The sequence below is a fragment of the Macaca fascicularis genome, chromosome 3 (genome assembly GCF_037993035.2).
Source record: "Macaca fascicularis isolate 582-1 chromosome 3, T2T-MFA8v1.1".
Lineage (NCBI taxonomy): Eukaryota > Metazoa > Chordata > Mammalia > Primates > Cercopithecidae > Macaca > Macaca fascicularis.
In genome coordinates, this window is record NC_088377.1 from 166,480,765 (window position 1) to 166,507,790 (window position 27,026).

General features: G+C 36.1%; 1 protein-coding gene across 40 annotated transcripts in view; it reads right to left on the bottom strand.

Annotated features, from left to right (window-relative positions):
- The window catches only part of POT1 (protection of telomeres 1), a 114,670-nt gene that overhangs the window by 62,152 nt on the left and 25,492 nt on the right, over positions 1-27,026 (bottom strand). For 19 of the 40 annotated variants that reach the window (XM_045388452.2, XM_074035935.1, XM_074035921.1 and 16 more), the window contains 3 exons: positions 20,097-20,210; positions 18,882-18,929; positions 14,011-14,125 (listed from right to left, as the gene is read on the bottom strand). The exons of 5 other annotated variants lie outside the window; for them this stretch is intronic. In XM_045388452.2, coding sequence (XP_045244387.2) covers positions 14,011-14,125; positions 18,882-18,929; positions 20,097-20,210 — 277 coding nt within the window. Of the gene's footprint in view, positions 1-14,010; positions 14,126-18,881; positions 18,930-19,185; positions 19,311-20,096; positions 20,211-27,026 lie in introns of all 40 variants that reach the window. 16 more of the 40 variants (XM_074035932.1, XM_074035918.1, XM_074035905.1 and 13 more) reach the window with 3 other exon arrangements.

Sequence of the window (27,026 nt, forward strand, 5' to 3'; positions counted from 1 at the left end):
GATCTCGGCAGTGCACTGCAGCCTAGTCAACAGAGCAAGACCCTGTCTTAAAAAATAAAATAATATAAAATAAATTTTGATGATAAGACATTTCAATATATGTTGATTATGTAATACTTGAGGAATTCTTTCTCAGTTTTCATCATTAATCTTATCAAAACTGAATAGGAAGGTTAGTATCCATAGCATTATATGATCTTTTAACAACAGGACTGATAAGACTCTATGTAAAAATAAAAACTTTACTCCAAGAGTGAATATAAAGCTTAGGAATAGAAGCATTTCTACCAGAATAAGATTTCTACCAGAAATAAGACAGCATGCTACAGGTCATATGTAATCTTTATTCAGGATAAGAGCAAAGTTTTCAGGAAAAATTTCTGTCAAGGAGTAAAGATGCCAAATTGCTAATTGCTTCTATTGCACTGAATTTAACATTTATAAGATGAATTTTAATGAAAAATTCTAGCTAATGATATATAACAGAATACATTTTTTCCATCTACCTAAATTTGAATTGCATAAAGGTAATTTTCCACCACATAACTAGTTATGTACATCTGGATGTTATTTAGATTGTAGCCCTGTATTTGTGAAAAAATACTGCTTTAGGTAATATCTTAAAAGGCACAGCTGTGGACTGTTTCTATACATCTATTCTCGTACTTCTCTGTGGTAATACTAATGGAGGCGATCCTTTCTTGAACACAAATATCAGTGCTATTGTCTAACATAACTAACTAAAGTTATGAGAGAGAGAGTTTTAAAACTTTATTGTCTGGCTAGTAGTCAAGACATCTTGCTATGTCTTAAGATTGATTTAAAAGCTTCAATGACTAGGTTCGGATAAAATTGATGATATTCATTTTAATTTAGTATCTTAGAAGAAATAAACATATTATCTCTGTAATAACAGATGGCTCATTACTGGTCATGAATTTTTTACTAAGGGACTGCAGTGATTGAAGTAAACATATCTGATAGAGATATAAGATACATATGCAAATATAATACATACTCTTGTTCCCCATGGCTTTCATTTTATATGCAAGATTTAATAACATCATGACAATACATGATTTTTGTAATAACAACTGAAAATTAATGTTGTCATCAATGTTTTAAGACAGCTATCATTTTAGTCTATATTATCATAAGTTGTTTTTAAAATGATGTATTTGCAGATCAATTTGTTAAAAAAACTTTTTAAATTATATCTTCTATCAAGTTAGATAGACATTATTAGCAACAATGTAGCTTATTCCTAAGTTTGATGGGCCAATTAACTTCAATTAGGTAAAACTTTAAATTCAAAGAGGATCATAGTGATTACATCTTTACAGCTAACTCCGAGAAAGGGCAGCACATGTAGGATTTGAAGAAAACTGATGGGGAGAGGAAACTACTAAGGGAAAAGTATGTGAGTTTATGTTGAACAGTATGATGGGGTGGGGAAACGAAGACTTTGGGAATAAACTGAAATGAGAATATTTGAGAAATATGTATTTAAGCACAAATTTCTCTACTTCACCTTTAATGTTCCCCTTTCCTCTAAAACAACAGATATTAAAATGATTTTCCACAAAACATTCTTTGCAGTCTTCAGGCTTATTATGAGGTCTATTTAAAACCTATCTTTGTATTTAATAGTCTTCACAACGTTCATTTACACACAGACTAGTTTTTTTTTTATATTATACATTAATAAAATATGCTGACCACAAGAAAAAGATTTTCCCCCATTTACCTGACCAAAGAGTAGATTCCTAGTTTATTTCTCAACAATAAAATCTGTATATATGTATCTTTATTTAAAAATGGTTTTCTAATATGAAGTCAATGAGAACATCTTTGTGTTTTCAACATGCAACTCCTGGCATGCAGCAGATAAAGTCAACATTTCATTAACATCCCTGTTTCACTATTTACCATCTCTGAAATATGGCTATATCTTAATATTGACAGTTAAGCATAGTTTAATTAGCAGCATTTTCCCTTCTTTTTTTTTTTTTTTTTTTTTTTTTTTGAGACGGAATCTTGCTGTCCCCCTGGCTGGAGTGCAGTGGCGTGATCTCGGCTCACTGCAAGCTCCGCCTCCTGGGATCACGCCATTCTCCCACCTCAGCCTCCTGAGTAGCTGGGACTACAGGCGCCCGCCACCGCGCCCGGCTAATTTTTTGTATTTTTAGTAGAGACGGGCTTTCACCGTGGTCTTGATCTCCTGATCTTGTGATCCGCCCGCCTCGGCCTCCCAAAGTGCTGGGATTACAGGCGTGAGCCACCGCGTCCAGCCCTCTCTTCTTAATGATATATAAAATGACAAAGTCTTTTACAGATAATGGTGTTTTAGAATAGATGAAATACAAAAATCAATGTTAAATTTAGTAAAACTAAATTAAACACAGGTGAAGTGTGTGTTTCTGTTCATTTTATTACCTCATGATAAACTGAAATTCATGGCTTTTGATGTTTTCATTTACATGTTAAAACCTTACATTATCATAAAGCAATTAACAGGTTATATATTTTTACTTTACTTCTAAAACTATCCAAATATATACATATCTCTGTATCAGTTCATATATATGTATATATTTACATAAAATCATGGCCAGGGCCAATGCCAAGAAACCTTTTCCCTATATCTTATTCTAGAACATTCAGTTTCAGGTCATACTCTTAAGTCTTTAATCCACGTTGAGTTGATTTTTTTGTGTATGATCTAAGGATCCAATTTCATTCTTTGCATGTGGATATACAGTTTCCCCAACCTCATTTCGTGAAGAGACTGCACTTTCCCCATTATATATTCGTGCACCCTTGTCGAAAATCAGTTGACCATAATAAATGTGTGGGCTTATTTCTAGGCTCTCCATTCAATTCCATTTATCAGTATGTCTGGCTTCATGGCAGTACCAAATTGTCTCAATACTGTTACTTTTTAACATATTTTGAAATTAGAAAGAGAGAAGCCTCCAGGTTTGATCTTTCTCAGGATTCTTTTGGCTATTCAGGATCCTCTGTGTTTCCATATGAATTTTAAGATTGATTTTTGTTTTTCTATAAAAAATGCTACTTGGATTTTGATAGGGAATACACTGAATCTCAGATGACTGAGTAGTATGGCCACATTAATAAAGGCATACCTCATGTAATTGTACTTAATTTTATTGTACTTTGTAATACTGCAATTTTACAAATTAAAGGTTTGTGGCAACTCTGCATTGAGCAAGTCTATTGTCACCATTTTTGCAACAGTATGTGCATCTATGTTATATTTTGGTAATTCTCACAATACTTCAAACTTTCCCATTTTCATTGTATCTGTTATGGTGAACTGTGATCAGTGATCTTTAGCATTACTACTGTAATTGTTTTGGGGTATCACAAGTCACAACCATATAATACAGTGTACTTAACCAATAAACATGTGTATTCTAACTCCCCCATCAATCTGTCATTCCCCTCTCTCCGTCTCCTGAGGCCTCCTTATTCTCTGAAACACAACAATATTGAAATTAGATGATGTGATAACCCTATAATGGCCTATAAGTGTTCAAGTGAGTGTCACATATCTCTCACTTTAAATCAAAAGTTACAAATGATGAAGCTTAGGAAGGCATATATCTAAAGCTGAGATACACTGAAAGTAGGACTCTTGTGCCCAGTTAGCCAGGTTGTGAATACAAAGAAAAAGTTTCTGAAGGAAATTAAAGGTGTTACTTTAGTGAACACATGAATAAGAAGAAAGTCGAAGAGCCTTATAGCTGATACAGAGAAAATTTTAGTCGTCTGCATAGATGATCAAACCAGCACAACATTCCCTTAAGCCAAAGCCTAAAGTAGAATGAGGTCCTAACTCTCTTTAGTTCTTTAAAGGGCAACAGAGGTGGGGAGGCTAGAGAAGATATAGCTGAAGCTATCACATTGGTTCATGGCATTTCAGAAAAGAAGACATCTTCATAACATAAAGTACAAGGTGAAGCAGCAAGTAGCAAGTGCTGATGAAGAAGCTGGAGCAAGTTATCCAGAAGACCTAACTAAGATCATCAACGAAGGTGGCTACACAAACCAATACATTTTCAATGTAAACAAAATAGTCTTCTCTTGGAACAAGGTGCCATCTAGGACCTTCATAGCTATGGAGAAGTCAATGTGCCTGCCTTCAAAGCTTCGAAAAACAGGTTCACTCTCTTGTGAGGGTCTAATGCAGTTGGTGACTTTTAGTTGAAGCCAATATTCACTTATTCTCAAAATCCTAGGGCCTTTCAAAATTAGGCAAAAACAACTGTGCCTGTGCTCTTTAATGAAACAACAAAGCCTGCATGGCATTGCTTACTGCATGGCTTCCTGAATATTTTAAGCCCAATGTTGAGACGTACTGCTCAGCAAAAAAGATTATTTTCAAAATATGACTGCTCATTGACAGTGCACCTAGTCAAACAAGAGCTCTGATGGAGATGTTCAAGATTAATGTTATTTTCATGCCTGCTAATACAATATCCATTATGCAGCCCACAAACCAAGGAATAATTTTTACTTTTAAGTGTCATTATTTAAAAGAAATACCTTTCATAAGGCTATACCCACCATAGATAGAGATCCTTCTGATGGACTAGGGCAAAGTAAAATAAAAACCTGGAAAATATTTATTCTAGATGACATCAAGAACATTCCTGATTCGTGTGAGGTCAAAATCCAACATCAACAGGGGTTTGGAAAAAGTTAATTCCAACCCTCACAGATGACTTTGATGGGTTCAAGACTTTGGTGGAGTTAAGTCACTGCAGATGTGGTGGAAACAGTAAGAAAATTAGAATGAGAAATGGAGCCTGAAAGTGTAACTGAACTGATGCAATCTCATAATAAAACTTCAACAGATGAAGAGTTGCTTCTTATGGATGAGGGAAGAAAGTAGTTTCTTAAGAAGTAATCTATTCCTGGTAAAGATTTTATGAATATTTTTGAAATGACAATAAAAGATTTAGAATATTCCATAAACTTAGTTGAAGAGAACTCTCAGGGTTGAAGAGAACTGACTGAAATTTTGAAAGAAGTTCTACTGTGAATAAAATGCTATCAAACAGCATCTCATGTTACAAAGAAATCTTTTATAAAAGGAAGAGTCAATTGAGATGAGAAAATTCAGTACTGTCTTATTTTAATAAACTGTTACAGCCACACTAGTCTTCAGAAAACACCATCCTGACCAATCAGTCTATCATCTCCACCAGCAAAACGATAACTCACTGAAGGCTCAACTTATCCTTAGCATTTTTTAGCAATACTGTATTTTTCATCAAGGTGCATACATTTTTTAATGTAAAGTAGTAAAACCACTATAAAAAACAGCATGGAGCCTCCTTAAAGAACTAAAACTAGAACTACCATTCAATCCAGTAATCCCACTACTGAGTATTTACTCAAAGGAAAAGAAGTCATTATAGGAAGACACATGCACATGCATGTTTATAGCAGCACGTTCACAACTGCAAAAACATGGAACCAACCTAAGTGCCCATCAATCAACAAGTGGATAAAGAAAATGTAGTATATATACACCATGGAATACTACTCAGCCATAAAAAGGAACGAAATAATATCTTTTGCAGCAACTTGGATGGAGCCAGAAGACATTATTCTAAGTGAAGTAACTCAGGATTGGAAAAACAAAATATCATATGTCCTCAATTGTAAGTGAAAGCTATGCTATGAGGATGCAAAGAGATAAGAAAGATATGATGGACTTTGGGGACTCAGTGTGGGGGCAAGGTTCGGAGGAGGGTGAGGGATAAAAGGCTATATATTTGGTACAGCATATACTACTTGGTTGACAGGTGTACTGAAATCTTTGAGGTGGAGCTAAAGCATATTAACAGGAAAGTTTATAACACTAAATGCCTTCATCAAGAAGTTAGAAAGTGCAACATCCCTTCATGATAAAAATCCTCAACAGACTAAGCATCAGAGGAATATACTTCCAAATATAATAGCAAGAACCATCTATGACAAACCCACAGGCAGCGTTACGCTGAAAAACCAAAAGCTGGAAGTATTATTCTTGAGAACAGAACAAGACAAGGATGCCTACTTTCACCACTCCTATTCAACATAGTACTGAACTCCTAGCCAGACCAATCAGGCAAGAGAAAGAAAAAAAAAAAAGGCATCCAAATAGGAAGAGAGGAAGTCAAACTATCTTTTTGCAGATGATATGATCCTATAGCTAGAAAACCCCATAGTCTTTGCCCAAAGGCTCTCAGAACTTACAAACAACTTTAATAAAGTTTCAAGTTACCAAGTCAATGTACAAAAATTAGTAACATTTCTATACACCAATAATGTCCAAGTTGACAGCCATATCAAGAATACAACCATATTAACAATAGCCACAAAATATATAAAATACCTAGGAATAAAGCTAAGCAAGGGGATGAAAGATGTCTACAATGGAAATTACAAAACACTACTGAAAGAAATTACAGATGACACAAACAAATGGAAAAAACATTTCATACTCATGGATAAGAAGAATCAATATTGTTAAAATACTGTCCAAAGCACTTTACAGATTGAACACTATTCCTATCAAACTACCAATGTCATTCTTCACACAATTAGAAAAAAAAACTCTGAAATTCATATGGAATCAAAAAAGAGCCCAAATAGCCAAAGCAACCTGAAGCAACAAGAACAAGGCTGGAAGCATCACAGTAGCTGACTTCAAACTATACTGGAAAGCTGCAATAACCAAAACAGCCTGGTACTGGTGGTACAGAAACAGACACATAGACAGGTAGAACAGAATAGAAAACTCAGAAAGAAAGCTATACACCTACAACTGATACAGTTTTGATATTTGTTCCTGACCAAATCTCATGTTGAATTGTAATCCCCAATGCTGGAGGTGGGGCATGGTGGGAGGTGTTTTGATCATGGGGTCTAACACAACAACCATCAGATCTTCAATAAAGTTGTCAAATGCTGTGGGAAAAGGACTCCCTATTAAATAAAGTGTGCTGGGACAACCGACTAGCCATGTGCAGAAGAATGAAACTGGAGCCCTACCTTTCACCATATACAAACATTAACTCAAGATGGATTAAGGATTTAAATATAAGACCTAAAATTATAAAAATCCTAGAAGAAAACCTAGGAAACACCCTTCTCAACATTGGCCTTGGCAAATAATTTTTGGCTACATCCCCAAAAGCAATTGTAACAAAAACAAAAATTGACAAATGAGAACAAACTAAACTAATGAGCTGCATGCAAAAGATGCTATCAACAGAGTAACTATACAGCCTACAGAATGTGAGAAAATATTTAGAAACTGTGCATCTGACAAACGTCTGCTATCCAGAATCTATAAGGGAGTTAAATCAACAAGCAAAAGGCAAATAACATTAAAAAGTGGGCAAAGCACATGAACAGACACTTCTCGAAAGAAGACAAACATGAAAAAATGTTTATCATACTATCATCAGAGAAATTAAAAAGGAAACCACAAAAAGACACCATCTCATATCAGTCAGAATGGCTGTAAAAAAAGTAAAAAAATAACACATGCTGGTGAGGGAGGCTATGGAGCAAAGGAAATGCTTATATACACTGTTGGGAGTTTGAAAATTTCTCAAAGAACTTAAAACAGAGCTACCATTAGACTCAGTAATTTCATTACTGGGTATATACTCAAAGGAAAATAAATTGTTCTATCAAAAAAAAACCCACAGTCATATTTCATCACAGCACTAATTCACAATAGCAAAGACATGGAATCAACCCAGGCGCCATCAATGGTGGGTTAAAGAATATGATGTACATATACACCATCTAACACCACGCAGTCATAAAAAGGAATAAAATCATGTTCTTTGCAACAGCAGGGGTGCAGATGGAAGCTATTATCTTAGGAGAATTAACACAGAAACAGAAAGCCAAATAACTCACACGCTCACTTACAAGTAGGAACTAAACCTTGAGTACTCATAGACAAAGACGGGAACAACAGACATGGGACTATTAGAGCATACGGAAAGCACTCAGATTCATAAAACAAGTTCTTCTTGCTTAATTTTAATTAATTTCAAAGTTTCTGTTTTCTGCCTTAATTTCGTTGTTCACCTGAGAGTTATGCAGGATTAAGTTTTTAAATTCCCATGTTTTTGTGTAGTTTTGCGAGATCTCCTTGATAGATTTCTACTTTTATTGCACTATGGTCCAAGAGTGTGCTTGGTATGATTGACTTTTCTGAATTTATCATTTATCCAGACTTAATTCATAACCAAGCATGCAGCTGATCTTATAATATGTTCCAAGTGCAGATGGAAAGAATGTGTATTCTGTGGTTGTTGGGTGGAGTATTTTATAGATGTCCACTAGATCCAAATGATCTAGTGTCGAGTTTACTTCCAGAATTTGTTAGTTTTCTGCCTAGATATCTAACACTGTCAGTAGGGTGCTGAAGTCTCTCTCCCATTGTCATTGTGTTGCTGTCTATGTCTTTTCTTAGGTAAAGAAGAACTTGTTTTATGAATCTGAGTGCTCCAACGTTGGGTGCATATACATTAGGATAGCTACGTCTTCTTAAATTGAACACTTTTATCATTTTGTAGTGGCCATCTTTGTCCCTCTTAAATTGTTGCTGGTTTAAAGTCTGTTATATCTGACATAAGAGACTCCTGTCTTTTTGTTTGTTTCTGTTGCATGGTACGTATTTATCCAATCTTTTTCACTGAACCTGTGGGTGATGTTACATGTGAGATGGGTCTCCTGAGGGCAGGAGACAGTTGGGTCTTGTGTTTTTATCCAGCTTGCCCCTCAGTGCCTTTTAAGTGGGGGCATTCAGACTGTTTAAATTCAAGATTAGTACTAATACATGAGATTTTGAATCTGTCATCATGCTGTTAGATGGCCGTTTTGTAGACCTGAGTGTGCTTTGCATTATAGTGTCTCTGTGCTACGTGCTTCAGTGTGTTTTTATGATAGCAGGTATACTTTTGTTTCCATGTTTAGCACTCCCTTAAGGATCTCTGGTAAGACTGGTCTGGCTGTAACAAATTCCCATTTGCTTGTCTGATAGAGGAATTTCATTTCTCCTTCACTTATGAAGCTTAATTTAGTGGAATACGAAATTCCTAACTGAAATTTCTTTTAAGGATACTGAAAATAGACCCCAAACCTCTTCCAGCCTCTAAGGTTTCTGCTCAGAGTTCCCCTGCCATCTTGATGGGATTCTCTTTGTAAATGACCTGACCCTTCTTTCTAACTGCCTATAAGATTTTTTTCTTTCACATTGACCTTGGGGATGGTTGTCTTACATAGTATCACCAGGGTTGTTCTGTATTTCTTGAATTTTCATGTCAGCCTCTTTAGTGCGATTGGGAAATTTTCAGACTATATCCTCAAATATGTTTTCCAAGTTGTTTACTATCTCTCCTCTCTCTCAGGAATGCCAGTAAGTTGTAGGTTTGGTCTCTTCAAATACACATCTATTTGTCAGAGGCTTTATTCACTTAAAAAAAAAATCCTGTTTTATTTATTTTTGCCTGACTGAGTTGTTTGGAAGAACTGGTCTTTGAGATCTGAGATTCTTTCCATATCTTGGTCTAATATACTGTCAATGCTTCTGACTATATCACGAAATTCTTGTAAACGTTTCAATGTCAGGAAGTTCAGTTTGGTTCTTTCTTAAAATGACTGTTTCGTCTTTCAGGTCTTGTACCATTATACTGAATCCCTTAGATTTCTTGGGTTGGGTTTCAACTTTCTTTGAGTCTTGATGAGCTTCCTTGCCATCCAGATTTTGAATTTTATGCCTGTCATTTCAGCCATTTCAATCTGGCTACGAACTATTGCTGGGGAGCTAGTAGGCTCCCTGGAGGTATGAAGACACTCTGACTTTTTGATTGTCAGAGTTCTTGCACTGGTTCTTAACTGAAAGAGCTTGTGTGTCTGTAACTGTGGCTTGAGTAGAGTATATCCAACTGGCTTCGTTTCTGGGTTATTTTAGAGGACCAAGACTCTGAATAGGATCTTTATTTGATTCTTGTCCTGGATTTCATAGGCAACATATGCTGGAAAAATATTTTTGGTCTTGCAATTTGGGATGGAACCCAATACATGGTGCTTAAAATAGCATACAGCCTCTTATTCAGCTACGCTGCCTTTGTATTTCAGTGAGTTCACAGTACTGGTCTATGTTGGGAAAGAAGAGGGATGACCCCTTCACCAAGTCTGCTCTTGGGCCTGAGGGGAGCCCCCACCAGTCCTGGGCCTGAGGAAAGCCCCCACCAATAACTAGCACTGTGCCCATGTCTCCTTTGTTAGGTATTCTGGGTCATGGGTCTTTCTTCCTTGGGCATAGGGCACAGCTGGGAGACAGGCCACTCCCTTCCCAGACCACCTGTTTTGGAAGGGATGCTCCACTTCTGCACTGGCCCCATGAACTCATCACCTTTCTCAGTGTTTTGAGAGTAAGGGCTCCTCCCTCACTCACATACCAGCTACAGATATCAGGTTAGCACTGCCAAGCTGCACGTTGCAGCCCTGGGGCATTGGGACCAGTCTGCAGCTCCATCCTCTGGCCCTTCAGGATCAGGTACCATCTGTGCTGGGGGATCCAAAGTGCTCCCAGACCACCAGTAAAGTATTCAGGCTGGGTCACCAGCAAATCACCCAGGCTGTGTAATGGGTGCTGTGCTGCATACATGATCCTGCAGGAGCAGCCAGGCAGGGACCTTGGGAAGGGCTGGCAGACCTAAAGAACAGACATGTTCCAGTCTCATGGGGAGGTCAACCCTGCTCTCTCTTGGCCCAGCAGTCAGCTTGGGTTAGAGCTACTTGGAAAAAGATGAAGAGCCTTTGGGCATGGACACCAATGGTGACATTCTACTGTAGCTGTCCTATATGCAAAAGCTCCTGAGCTACATATACACAGGCTGCAGCTCTATCTCTGCCTACTTTCCAGGTAGATTCCCCTGCCCTCTGAGTTCAAATGTCCATGGAGATGGTGAGACTTCTTGTAGCTAGGATCCCACAGGTCAATGGCAAGAGTGGGCTGCCCTGCCATCCCTTCACTCTGCCCTTTTCTAAGAGCCGTTCAAAGCCGGAAACTAGCACTGGCACATGGTAACCACGCACAGAATTCCCAGCTTCCTTCCTCTTCAGTCTTGGTGTCTGCATTGCCTCTCTATGCAATAAGAGAAACTCTTGTTTTCTCTTCAAAAATCTGGTTTACTGAATATTTTGGTTTCCCTCGGCAGGAAGTTAACTTCCTAGCTACCTCTAATTGGCCATCTTGTCTAATCATGTGATTTTTATCCTGCATTTCTTAAGGTATCACATTGACTAGCTTTCCATGTTGAAATATCCTTGCAACACAGTGATATATTTAACTTGGTCATAGTGTATGATCCTTTTAATGTGCTGTTAAATGTGGTTACCTAGTATATTACTGAGGATTTCTGCATCTATTTTTGTAGTCTTTGGTTTTGTTATTATGGTAAAGTCAGTCTTATAAAATGGGTTTGGAAGTATTTCATTCTCTTCAATTTTTCTGGAAGAGTTTTAAAGGATTGGCATTAATTCTTCTTTAAATGTTTGGTAGGATTCCCTAGTAAAGCTATCTGGTCCTCAACTTTTCTCTATTTTGGGAGGTGTTTGGATTACTGATTTAATCTCATTACTAGGTACAGGTCTGTTCATTTTTTTTTTTATTTTTTCATGACTCAATTTTGGCAGATTTTATGTTTCTAGAAAATCATCTATTTCTTCTAGGTTATCCAATTTGTTGGCATATAAATTTTCATAGTAGTCTCTTATGATTTGTATTTCTGTGGCATCAGCTATAAAGTACTCTCATTTCTGATTTAATTCTTCTCATTTTCTTCTTAGTCTAAGTAAAAGTCTGCCAGTTCTATGTATCTTTTCAAAAAAAATTAACTGAGTTTCACTGATTATTTTCTCTATTGTTACTATTCTCTATTCCATTTACTTCTGTTTTGATCGTTATTATTTTCGCCCTACTTCTCATTTTGGGTTCAGTTTGTTCTTCTTTTTCCAGTTCCTTGAGGTGTAAACTTGTTTGGGATCTTTCTGCTTCTTAAATATATATACTTTTTGCTATAAATCTCCCTGTTAAAACTGCTTTTGCCACACCACATACGTTTGGTATGCTGTATTTTCACTTCCGTCTCAAGATATTTTCTAATTTCCTTTTTGACTTCCTGTTTGGCTCACTGATTGTTTAAGAGTTTACTGTTTAATATCCACACATTTCAAAATTTTACTATTTTCCTCCTGCTATTGACTTCTAGTTTGATTTTACTGAAGTCAGAAAAGATACTAGCTATCTTAAATTTATTCACTTGTTTTGTGACCTAACAAGCTATCTATGCTGGAGAATGTTCCATGTGCACTTGAGAAAAATGTATACTCTGCTCTAGCTGGGTAGAATATTCTGTTAGGTTCATTTGGTCTACAGTGTTGTTCAAGTTTTCCGTTTCCGTACTGATCTCTGTCTGGACCATCTCCCCCATTACCGGAAGTGGTGAAATGAAATCTCCTACTATAACTGTGTTGCTATTTCTCCCTTCACTTCTGAAATGTCTGCTTCATGGATTAAGCGCTCTGATGTTAGCAGCATACATAATTGTTATATTTTCTTGGTGAATTAACCCTTTCATCATTATATGATATCCCAAAACTGCCTGTTGTGACAGTTTTTGACTTAAAGTCTCTTTTGTCTGATGGAAGTATGGCCACTTCTCTTCTTTCGGTTACCATTTGCAAAAAATATCTTTCTTCATTCCTTCACTTTGACTTAGCCTATGTGTGTCCTTAAATCTAAAGTGAGTTTTTGTAGAAAGCATATAGTTGTATCTTGTTTTTTTTAATGCACTCAACTACTCTATGATTTTTTTAGTAGGGAATTTAGTTCATTTATAATAATACTAGTTATTGATTAGAAAGGTCTTACGATTGCCATTTAATTCATTGTTTTCTATCTGTCTTGTGACACTTAATTCCCTATTTTCTTCTCTTGCTATCTTCCTTTGTGTTTCATTTTTTTGTAATGACCTGCTTTGATTCCCTTCTCATTTTCTTTTTTTTTTTGAGATGGAGTCTCACTCTGTCACCCAGGCTGGAGTGCAGTGGCGCGATCTCGGCTCACTACAAGCTCCGCCTCCTGGGTTCACGCCATTCTCTTGCCTCAGCCTCCCGAGTAGCTGGGACTACAGGCGCCCGCTACCACGCCCGGCTAATTTTTTTGTATTTTTAGTAGAGACGGGGTTTCACTGTGTTAGCCAGGATGGTCTTGATCTCCTGACCTTGTGATCCGCCCATCTCCGCCTCCCAAAGTGCTGGGATTACACGCTTGAGCCACCGCGCCCGGCCTCATTTTCTTTTGCGTATCTTTTATAGGTTATTTTCTTTGTGGTTACCATGGGGTTTACATAACGTACCTAATATTTATAGCAATCTATTTTAACCTGACAATTTAACTTTAATTACATACAAAAACTCTACACTTTTACTTCTACCCCACACACTTTATGTTACTGATTTCATACTTTTCATCTTTTTATACTATGTATCCATTAACATATTTCTAGAGTCATAGCTCCTTTTATATATTTGCCTTTCAACTTCTATACCAGAATTAAAAGTGATTTATGCATCAGTGTTACAGAATTACAGTATTCTGCATTTGTTTATATATTTACCTTTACCAGTGAATTTTATACTTGGTTTATACACGGTTTCACGTTGCTGTTTGGCATCCTTTGCTTCATTCTTTTTCCTTACTGTTTTTAACTAGACTCTAGAATCTAAAGATCATGTTTATTTTACAAATTAAACTAGCCAAAGAATATGCATCAGTGTTGTTTGGCAATTATAGGTCCAAACTGAGCTTCTATTCTAGGACTTAGGGTACAGATGGAACTGTGTTCTTAAATCAATAATGCATTTCTACTCTATAAAAATTCCACCAGTTTTAATACCTACCAGTTCCTTTGCTTAGATATGGGGGCTTAAAGAACTTCACAACACCGTAGACATTGACAATTGTACCACCCTTAAGTTGATTCAGGGGTGTATATATATAATTTGTTGCTGGAACCTAAAGAAGGAGAAGACAGTGAATACATTTATAGTAAGTATTTACATTGTAGAATCATGTTATAATCATATTAGCAGCAAATCCATATAACTGTATTTTATCCTTTTAAGTGTCTAAAAGAAGCTGTAACCTGAAAAAAAGGCAATGAACACAGCTTAGCTTATCCAACTAGTTTCCCTTAGAACTTTGTTTATAAATGGTACAATTTGCACACTAGCTCATAAAGGCATAACCTATAATCTAATTAAAACATTATACTTCTCCAATACAAAAGTAGCAAACAGTATATACATACAGTCCCTGACTTATGATGGTTCAACTTATAATCTTCTGACTTTAGAATGGGTCTAGTAGGCTGTTTAATGCATTTTGTATTTATAACATTTATGACTTATGATGGGTTTACTGGATGTAACCTCACTGTAAATCAAGGAGCATCTGTAGTGAAATACCAGAAATACTTATCAAAACTGAAGCAATAACAGAAAACAAGAAATACTTTTTTAAAATATGTACATCTTCAATGTAAAAGGTCTAAGAAAAGAGAGTTTTATTAAAGGTAAATGACTAGGCATGAGATATTTTTAGAAGCCCTGAAAAGGTAACCAGAATACTAGTCTTAACAATACAAGTTACATCTCTTGTAAGTTTAGAAAACTTTTTTTTTAAGGACACTCTCAAGGAATCTTTAAGTAATTAAATCATCCTAGCTGTCTTTAAGTTAGTACATCCCCAGCTTATTTGGTCAAGAAACTGTAGCTGGGGGACAAGAAATCAAATTGTTAACAGAGAGCAAATTCTAAAAAATGCAATTTAAGAGATTTTGGTTCTATTTTTTAACTAATATCACTTCAAAACTTGTGGTACAATTTCTCTCTTCCCTTTACCCCCATGCTATTATAGAGATTTTCCACAGGCCTAGATTTTGACTCATAATTCAAGCCAGGTTTTGAGTCATAAATGGTATAAAAAGATTTAAAATGATAATAATGAAACTGTACCCCAAAGAATTAAAACTAATAATGCCTAAATTCTCGGGTTTACAGTATAGTAGATAAGAAATGAAAACTTACTGAAAAGTTGAAATCAGCAACTAACAAAAATTCTTGAGTTTGCAGAGTACCAGATAAGAAAAGAAACAACTCGCTGAGATACTACTGAAACTCCTACTGATTATTGAGAGCAATAACAAACTATCTGAAATCAGTTGAAATCAAGATGGCTGACTGGAATTTGAGAACAAGCTTGCTGACATCACAGTATGAATTTCCATCACATTCATCATACTAACTCCACCTGAATTTGCGCATGCAACCCATGCATTAATGTGAAGAAATAACTGTGCATGCCCAAGGACTTTCCAAACCTCCCCTTTCGTCCTACGAATGACTTACTAATCCGAGTATCTACTCTCTAAAACTCTTCTAATAAAATCACTGACTTAAAGACAGCACAGGGAGACATATTTGAGCTCAGCTCGTGTCTCCTTAGGTGCTGACTGACTTTCAGCTTTTCTTTTCTCAAAAATTCGATTTCACAGTATTGGCTTATAGCACATCAGGTAGAGTGAGCTCCTTTTGCTCTATAATAATGAGAGCGAAAGATTATTTTTTGAAGTAACTGTGAATAAGTTGGGAAAGAAAAGGGAAAGTGGTTTACAAGGATATGTTTGCATATTAACAGTGATACTAAAAAAAGCCTTAAAGGGCTTTAGATAGGTGGCCCCAACATCAAATGGAAAAAAGGACACCTATCACTCTAAGAGTTAAAATTTTTAAACTCAAATTAATTAGTTTTTCCAAGGAGGCTTCTCAGTTCAAACAAAAGAGTAGAATTTGCTAATCTAATCAAACTTCAACATAAAAGCTAGCTAACTCATCAATGATTAAAAAAAGAATGACAGAATAATGGAATGGAAAGAGAAATAATGGAAGAGAAGCATACTGAACAGTAGGGAGAAAACATGTGCTTAGCGTACACTCAATACTCTATCTTAACATCTCATGGAGAGATGAATGGGAAAGGCCAGCAAAACTCAATGACACTAACCATTACAATCAACTAAGTAACTGCCATTTGTTAATTCATTACCAATAAACAACTTCTTGTTTGGCTTTCCACGTAAATCGGCAAGTATTTATGTGTACAACAGCTAAGATATAATCCTCATTATAAATTCATAAATTGATATTTTTGCTTAATAATTCTCTAATGAGTTAGGTTAATATTCTTACAAGTTTGGTTAACGTACCCTTGAGTAAGCTCACACTTGAACAAGGTAATTAAATTTACATGATTCCCAAAAAGCCCTATCTTAGTAGGGAATTGGTCTCCCTTGCTGACACAATAAATTATTGTATTCCATAAAAAAGGACTGTAGAGGGACATCCAAATCAGTTTGAACAAATGTGTTAGCTAGAGAAATAGTGGAGTTAGCTTAGGAGAATGGTAAGCAAAGGCTTTCTGAAGGTGGCAACAAAATCTAAATTTTGAAGGACAAGTAACAAGGAGAAGTGATAGCACATACTAGCATCATGTAATCAGAGGTCTGAAAATAGATTCACACTGCTGGTGCAAAAGGCACACGGCTAATATCTAAAACAACAGGCATATAATATTTATGGCATCCTAACAACTCCTAGGTTAATAAAACTATTTAGTACTTACGAAAATACTTGTTGAGGTTTTTTTATTGCTCACTAAATAATCTAGAACAGCACTATCCAAGAGAATCTTCTGTGATAATGAAAATATTCTATATCAATATTGTGGCTATTCAGGAATTTAAATGACTAGTGCAAATCATGAACTGAATTTTTAATAGCCACACACAGCTAATTGCTCAGTATTGCACAGCACAGGCACATGTCCATGAGAAAACCATCGGCTCATGACATACTAAAGATAACCTGATGGCATTATCATTAAGTACATCACTTGATCCACAGTTCACACAGACATGAACAATTTTTTTTTTGGATAGCTTAAGTGGCAGCCCATTATGAAATCAATCAGTCAAGAAAATGTGAGCACTGGGTTAAATGAGATGCAATTCACAGCATAGGCAGAAAGTTAACTAGTGGACAAAAATCAAGCACAGCAGACAATAAAAGCCTAAAGAGAGAAAAACACCTAGCAGCATAATTCAACTCATTCATTCCTTTATATTCTGTCGTCCTTTCATTCATTCATTGATGGGCCATTTATTATACAGGGCAATAAAAATAAGTGTGAACGAAACACAAATAGCCCCTGCACCAATGGAAGAACAAACCATAAAAGCAGGGAGATGTCTTAGAGTTGTCTTAGAAGGTCTCTTTGAAAAGATATTTAAAGAAAGAACTAATTAAATGAAGTACAGAAGTTGGGAATGAGATAAGCAACAGTGTTCCAAGCAGAGAAAACACATTCAGTATGTTTGAAAATCCAGGAGGTTTGGATGGCTGGAGTGTACTGGTCAAAGGTAATGACAAGACTAGGTTGAATAAAAATACAGGGGATAGTTTATGTTGGGCCTTCAGATTCCACATAAGTGGGCTAATAAAGCTTTTAAATCCTGAAGACAGTACAAGATCAAATGATTACCCTGAGTCACTTGAAAAGCAAACTTTCTACCACTGAAAAACAAAATACTTTATTTTCTAAATTCTAAAAACACCCTGGCCCTCACAGACTACACATTTAATACTATATCCTCGAAAAAAATACACTTTTTTAGGAAAACAAGAAACTCAAAAACAATAACTGTCAGTTTTCTCGATAATCAACTGCAAGATGCATGCTCTGTTTTAAAATGTGGAAATGTGCCAAATGAGCATCTTTTTATGAGTCAGGAAAATAAAGTCAAATAGATCTATGCCTGATTTAACTTATTGTTCAGAGGCTTTTACTATTCCTGCCTTATTTACAGGTTCACAAATATATCAAATATTTTAAATTAAACAATCTATAACAATTTTGGGAAACACTAATACCAGAGCTAATTCACATTTTTAAAAAAGTACATCAGTTCTTTTACTGGTAACAGTCCCCCCCCCAAAAATATTAATTATACTAATACTTAGAATTTAGTATCTGTATTCTATAGTCATTGTCAAGTAGAAACAGTTCCTGAATTCTGTCCATTTGAAACTAAAGGTTCAAAAACATAAGTAGAACATAAACATTATATTAAACTATACTCATAAATTATTAATATCTTCTTTCCAGTTTCACTCAGCTACAAGTAGACTACTATAAAAATGGGAATGGGAATCTTCCTATTGCTATGAGGAAGCTCTAGCTATACCTATGCTTTAAAATAACGGGAAAAATGGGTAAAAAAAGAGAAATGTATCGTAAGAAAATAACTTAAAATTATATAATTTGTTCAATTATATAATTCAGCACAAAATTGTCTGGTTAAATCCAAGCTAATGTAAAAAGAAATGAATTTGCCTATGGTTTAAAACAAAAATTTAAGGATCCTCATACAGTAAAAACTTACTTTATTTTTCTTGTGTATGTATAGCTTAAACAAAATATCAGCAGATATTATTCCAGACAACAGAATATTCAGATATTGATTACTAGGTAAAATATATCACTCCGATAAAACATTATCAGCTATAAAAAAGATTATGTTTTTCCAGTGTACTGATACTATATCAACATCAGACTACAAAGTGGACTGAATATACATATACATGTATCTGTGTATGTGTGGTATATATGGGTATAGGTGTAATATTCTAAATTAAACTGAATATCATCTTACCAAAGACATTGATTCTGTAGAAAAATCTCTTACAGATTTGACATAAACCTGAAGGAAAAAAAGAAAGAACTTATATACAAAGAACTTGTACACAGATAACCTCCAATGTGATTACAGGCTTTTAGTTTTAGTAAAAGTACACACTTACTCGTAAAATATTCAAATTCACTAGGATGATATAAAGTTATGGCTTACAAATTAAGAGTGAAATGTGCAAAGTTGTCTAAGCTACAGAAACTTAAAAAAAAGGCAAAGATGTAAGGTCAAATGAAAATGTACTTTATTAAAATATTAGTGTTCTTACAGATTAAATTTGAAGCACAGCAATATTCAGTTCTCAAGATAGAATGTAAAATAATGCAAACTTCTGTCAGTCCAATAGAAGTGGAAAATCAGAGCTGATATTCAAAATTTTTCCTGCATAGAACCCTAGACGTTTTCAGAAAGAAAACAAAAAAAATAAGGAAGTGCTTCAGTGATCACTTTAACTGCAAATTTTACCCACCTCCAGCCTAATTCATTAACTTTAATATCAAGCACAGCCACCGCCAGCACTTATAGTACCTTTGTGCGTACTAGAAAAAAAGAGGCAGATGTTGGCCTGCAGGCACTTGGCTTAGCCCAATTCTACCTAGTAATTGTTTAGCCCAATTCTACCTAGAAAATTTTTCTTATTACTGAAGATTTTATATCTCTCTAAAATGTTTTGACTAAAAAGGCAGTTTTCAAGTGTGTGTGTGGAAAGTAGGGCGTTAAAAGAGGAAAGGAGAGGAAGGCCATCTTCACAACGAATAAAATAGAAGGAAAAAATCAGTTTTACCTAAAGAGGGGTAGGTGATTAATTTAAAGGGAAATCAGGTAGAGCAAAGTGCCTGATAGTATAATTACAAAGAATAATATCCAGTCTAGAATGTTTGTACAGTTTTGTAAGTTTCATTATTATTTATTATTTCACTAAGTATTAATAAGTATTAATAAGTACTTATTTATTAATAAGTAATTATGGAAGTATTATAAAGGAATTCCCTTTTCTATCTAGTCATTTTAAACATAAAACCAAGAAAAAACTTCTATTTTTTAAACTTAAAATATTCAATTAAAGTAATTTAGTCAGACCAAGTAGTTTATCTGCAGATTAACAGAAATACTTTCAGTTCCATCACTGTAGCTCATTAAATCTGCAATATAATTAGAGAATAAAAACTACATACTTACATAAACAGTTGATTTGAGGTCTTCAAATGCTTTCAAAAATATGCAAGGTTTATCATCTTTGCCTATAGATGAAGAAGCTAAAAAAACAATAAATCTAGCCACTGCAATGGTGTCCTACACAGGAAAAAGAAAGTTTTTGAATCAATCACCAAAATATCTACAATTTGGAACGTCATATAAATCCTTATTTATATTACTATCTTTAGAACAAAAATTACTTCTATAAAGTAGAAAACTGGTTAACCCAAACTTGTGTAACACTTACTGAATACATGATTTAGACTATCACTTCCTCTAAAACATCTTCAACATCTACAGCTACAATATAGCCACAGATGGCTATAATGTCCCACTTCATGGGACCAGGAAAATGCTAAATTACTAAGAAAGTTTTATGTAGTGAAACTTAGATGTTCCAGTAGTATCAAGGATGGAATTTAAATGAAACTAAATCTCAAAGTTGAGAAACTACATTGAGAAAGGCATAACAGTGCAAAAACTTCACATATTACAAAACTAATACATGTGCATACAAATACAGGGCATAGATAAAATAAGATACCTCCATTTATAGACTAGTAAGAACAAAGATAGCTTCTTACTACTTAGGTTTGTAACAGCAGTAAGAAGCCATTCTCCATTTATCCCTTCCTCTCTCATTCTTCAAATTTCCTTTTCTTATTTTCCAAATACTAAAACAGAAATACTCAAAGGGTTTTGCCTTGCTGCATATATATTTTTTGTTGTCTTACTCCCTTAATTTTAACACCAATACCTTAAGATACACCAAAATGCCTGGGCTTTTGGTCATCTTCCTTCAATAATTTTAAACTCTATCAAGTGGAAGTCTTCTGCATTACCAGTTTGCTTTGCACATACAAGGGCCTAGTGTCAATTCCCACAATCCTCTATTCAGACTTAATAATTGGACTGAGAGCATATTGTAGATAGCGGTCATTTCTAATTCTGCTCTGTATTTACAGGAGTTGGCACAAAGCAGGCCCTCCCAAAACAAACTGTCTATGAACCAAAGGAAAGACCTTATGTTGCCTTTTCTAAAAATCTCTTGCCCTAACCAGGTATTGTAGCTCTGCAAACTCCTGCCTTTTTTTCTTCACATGAGATTGCAAACATAACTGTGTGTATGTTGATGATGCCAAATTACCACAACTCTTCATAGTTAAGTGGGAGAAAATTTTTCTTCTTACTGAAGATTTTACATCTCTCTAAAATGTTTTATGTAGTTTAAAAAATAAAATGAACACGCTTCTGGAATAAAAATAACAAATGAGTTACTTTTTTTCAGTTTTACAAACTGAAAAATACACTCTACTTTCAAGTGACCTCAAACCAATACATTCTGATTAAATGAAAACTTAAGATTTTAGTCAAAGATTTAAAGTTGTTTATCAAACTAACATAGAAGATAAATAGAAGTAGGGAAGCCAACAGTTTATCAGTTCTAAATTATCCAAGCAGAAAAAAACCTACCTCTTGTTATTCAGTGTTTCACTTAAAAATGTTTTCAAAAGTAAATATTATACACCAAATGCAAATGTTGGAGTACAGATGACCATTTTCTATTTTCCTGCAGAATCTAAACTTTTTAAAAAGACTGAGTATGTATTTCTTTTATCATGAAGAAAAATTTTGAAAAGAATAAATGACTAAAAGCTGGACATCAGCATTCATAAGAAAAATGTTTCTGAAGTTAACAGTAGCTACACACAATTCAGTAAAAAGTTACAACCCTTCCTCTGGCATATATTCAACAGCATAGAAACAATAATCACAGCTTTTTTAAAAAAATTAAAATGTGTTTATTATATTCGTAAATGTGGATTTATATTTGAATATACATATAAAAACTGCACTGAAGGCCCTCAGTGATCTCATTCCAACCAACTATTCCTGTTTTATTTCTACATACTTCCCATTCAATATCAGACAAATTAGATCCTCTTAAAAGTATAGTGCTTTTCCACATATATTCTTTACATACTTTGAGCCACTGCTACAAATAAAAAACATGTTTCCCATTTGTACATATCTAACCTTACCCATATTTCAAAGTTTAGCCTTCTTCCTGGTAGAATCTATGACTGATTCTCTCTCAAAAACAAGTAATTCTACCTTCCTCTAAACTCTCCTACATAGCATTTTAGCATTTTTCTCTTTGTGTGTTATTTACAAACTTTTCTTAACGCCTTTAAAGCCCTTAAAGTCCTGTAAGTTCCTTGGACTAAAAATAATGGAGATCATTCCAAGATGGCCGAATAGGAACAGCTCCAGTCTACAGCTCCCAGCGTGAGTCATGCAGAAGACAGGTGATTTCTGCATTTCCAACTGAGGTACTGGGTTCATCTCACTAGGACTTGTTGGACAGTGGTTGCGGCCCACAGAGTGTGAGGCGAAGCAGGCATGGCCTCACTGGGGAAGCACAGGGGTGGGGGAATTCCCTTTCCTGGCCAAGGGAAGCCATGAAACTTGGTACCTGGAAAATCGGGACACTCCTGACATAATACTGTGCTTTTCCAACGGTCTTAGCAAACGGCACACTAGGGGATTATATCCCATGACTGGCTCATCAGGTCCCAAGCCCATAGAGTCTTGCTCACTGCTAGCACAGCAGATCAAACTGCGAGACTGCAGCGAGGCTCGGGGAGGGGCGTCCACCATTGCTGAGGCTTGACTAAGGCTTGACTAGGTAAACAAAGCGGCTGGGAAGCTTGAACTGGGTGGAGCCCACTGCAGTTCAACCAGGCCTGCCTGCCTCTGTAGATTCCACCTCTGGTGGCAGGGCATAGCTGAATAAAAGGCAGCAGGAACTTCTGCAGACTTAAACGTCCCTGTCTGACAGCTTTGAAGAGAGCAGTGGTTTTCCCAGTATGGAGTTTGAGATCTGAGAACGGACAGATTGCCTCCTCGGGTGGGTCCCTGACCCCCGAGTAGCCTAACTGGGAGACACCTCGCAGTAGGGGCTGACTGACACCTCATACAGCTGGGTGCCCCTCTGAGACGAGCTTCCAGAGGAAGGCTCAGGCGGCAACATTTGCTCTTCTGAAATATTTGCTGTTCTGCAGCCTCTGCTGGTGATACCCAGGCAAACAGGGTCTGGAGTGGATCTCCAGCAAACTCCAACAGACCTGCAGCTGAGGGTCCTGACTGTAAGAAGGAAAACTAACAAACAGAAAGGAATAGCATCAACATCAACAAAAAGGACCTTCACACCAAAACCCCATCTGTAGGTCGCCATTATCAAAGACCAAACGTAGATAAAACCTCAAAGATGCGGAGAAACCAGAGCAGAAAAGCTGAAAATTCTAAAAATCAGAGCACCTCTTCTCCTCCAAAGGATCGCAGCTTCTCGCCAGTGATGGAACAAAGCTAGATAGAGAATGACTTTGACAAGTTGGCAGAAGTAGGCTTCAAAAGATCAGTAATAAAAAACTTCTCCAAGTTAAAGGCGGATGTTTGAACCCATCGCAAATAAGCTAAAAGCCTTGAAAAAAGATTAGACAAATGGCTAACTAGAATAAACAGTGTAGAGAAGAACTTAAATGACCTGATGGAGTTGAAAACAATGGCACAAGAACTATGTGATGCATGCACAAGCTTCAGTAGTCAATTGGATCAAGTGGAAAAAAGGGTATCAGTGACTGAAGATCAAATGAATGAAATGAAGTGAGAAGAGAAGTTTAGAGAAAAAAGAGTTTAAAAAAAAAATGAACAAAGCCTCCAAAAAATATGGGACTATGTGAAAAGACCAAATCTACATTTGATTGGTGTACCTGAAAGTGATGGGGAGAATAGAACCAAACTGGAAAACACTCTCCAGGATATTATCCAGGAGAACTTCCCCAACCTAGCAAGGCAGGCCAACATTCAAATTCAGGAAATATAAAGAATGCCACAAAGGTACTCTTTGAGAAGAGCAACCGCAAGACACATAATTGTCAGATTCACCAAGGTTGAAATGAAGGAAAAAATGTTAATGGCAGCCAGAAAAAAAGGTCAGGTTACCCACAAAGGGAAGTCGATCAGATTAATAGCGGATCTCTCAGCAGAAACTCTACAAGCCAGAAGAGAGTGGGGTTTAATATTCAACATTCTTAAAGAAAAGCATTTTCAACCCAGAATTTCATATCCAGCCAAACTAAGCTTCTTAAGTCAAAGAGAAATAAAATCCTTTACAGACAAGCAAATGCTGAGAGATTTCAATACCACCAGGCCTGCTTTACAAGAGGTCCTGGAGGAAACACTAAACATGGAAAGGAACAACCGGTACCAGCCACAGCAAAAACATTCCAAATTGTAAAGTCCATCGATGCTAGGAAGAAACTGCATCAACTAACGAGCAAAATAACCAGCTAACATCATAACGGCAGGATCAAATTCACACATAACAATATTAACCTTAAATGTAAATGGGATAAATGCCTCAATTAAAAGACACAGACTGGCAAACTGGATAAACTGTCAAGATCCCTCAGTGTGCTGTGTTCAGGAGACCCATCTCATGTGCAGAGACACACATAGGCTCAAAATAAAGGGATGGAGGAAGATCTACCAAGCAAATAGAAAATAAAAAAAAAAAAGCAGGGTTGCAATCCTAGTCTCTCACAAAACAGGCTTTAAACCAACAAAGATCAAGAGAGACAAAGAAGGCCATTACATAATGGTAAAGGGATCAATTCAACAAGAAGAGCTAACTATCCTAAATATATATGCACCGAATACAAGAGCACCCAGATTCATAAACCAAGCTCTTAGAGCCCTACAAAGGGACTTAGACTCCCACACAATAATAATGGGAGACTTTAATACCCCACTGTCAACATTAGACAGATCAATGAGACAGAAAGTTAACAAGAACATCCAGGACTTGAACTCAGCTCTGCACCAAGTGGACTTAATAGACATCTACGGAACTCTCCACCCCAAATCAACAGAATATACATTCAATATCCCTGACGAACATCAATGCGAAAATCCTCAATAAAATACTGGCAAACCGAATCAAGCAGCACATCAAAAAGCTTATCCAACACAATCAAGTTGGCTTCATCCCTGGGATGCAAGGCTGGTTCAACAGACACAAATCAATAAATGTAATCCATCATATAAACAGAACCAAAGACAACAATCCCATGAGTATCTCAATAAATGCAGAAAAGGCCTTTGACAAAATTCAACACCCCTTCATGCTAAAAACTCTCGATAAACTAGGTAGGTATTGATGGGGCGTATCTCAAAATAATAAGAGCTATTTATGACAAACCCACAGCCAATATCATACTGAATGGGCAAAAACTGGAAGCATTCCCTTTGAAAACTGGCACAAGACAAGGATGCCTCTCTCACCATTCCTATTCAGTAACTGGAAGTTCTGGCCAGGGCAATCAGACAAGAGAAAGAAATAAAGGGTATTCAATTAGGAAAAGAAGAAGTCAAATTGTCCCTGTTTGCAGATGACATGATTGTATGTTTACAAAACTCCATTGTCTCAGCTCCAAATCTCCTTAAGCTGATAAGCAACTTCAGCAAAGTCTCAGGATACAAAATCAATGTGCAAAAATCACAAGCATTCCTATATACCAATAATAGACAAACAGAGAGCCAAATCATGAGTGAACTCCCATTCACAATAGCTTCAAAGAGAATAAAATACCTAGGAATCCAACTTACGAGAGATATAAAGGACCTCTTCAAGTACAACTACAAACCACAGCTCAACGAAATAAAAGAGGACACAAACAAACGGAAGAACATTCCATGCTCATGAATAGGAAGAATCAGTATCGTGAAAATGGCCATACAGCCCAAGGTAATTTATAGATTCAATGCCATCCCCATCAAGCTACCAATGACTTTCTTCACACAATTGGAAAAAAATACTTTAAAGTTCATATGGAACCAAAAAAGAACCCTCATTGCCAAGACAATCCTAAGCAAAAAGAACAAAACTGGAGGCATCACGCTACCTGACTTCAAGCTATACTACAAGGTACAGTAACCAAAACAGCATGATACTGGTATCAAAACAGAGATATAGGCCAATGGAACAGAACAGAGCCCTCAGAAATAATACCACACATCTACAACCATCTGATCTTTGACAAACCTGACAATAACAAGAAATTAGGAAAGGATTCCCTATTTAATAAATGGTGCTGGGAAAACTGACTAGCTCTATGTAGAAAGTTGAAACTAGATCCCTTCCTTACACCTTATACAAAAATTAATTCAAGATGGATTAGAGACTTAAATCCTAGACTTAAAACCATAAAAACCCTAGAAGAAAACCTAGACAATACCATTCAGGACATGGACATGGGCAAAGACTTCATGTCTAAAAACACCAAAAGCATTGGCAACAAAAGCCAAAATTGACAAATGGGATCTAATTAAACTAAAGAACTTCTGCACAGCAAAAGAAACTACCATCAGAGTGAACAGGCAACCTACAGAATGGGAGAACATTTTTGCAATCTACTCATCTGACAAAGGACTAATATCCAGAATCTACAAGGAACTTAAACAAATTTACAACAAAAAATCAAACCACCCCCTTAAAAAATGGGCAAATAATATGAACAGACACTTCTCAAAAGAAGACATTTATGCAGCCAACAGACACATGAAACAATGCTCATCATCACTCGTCATCAGAGAAATGCAAATCAAAACCACAATGAGATACCATCTCACACCAGTTAGAATGGCGATCATTAAAAAGTCAGGAAACAACAGGTGCTGAAGAGGATGTGGAAATAGGAACACTTTTACACTGTTGGTGGGACTGTAAACGAGTTCAACCACTGTGGAAGACCATGTGGCAATTCCTCAAAGATCTAGAACTAGAAATACCATTTCACCCAGTGATCCCATTACTGAGTGTACACCCGAAGGATTATAAATCATGCTACT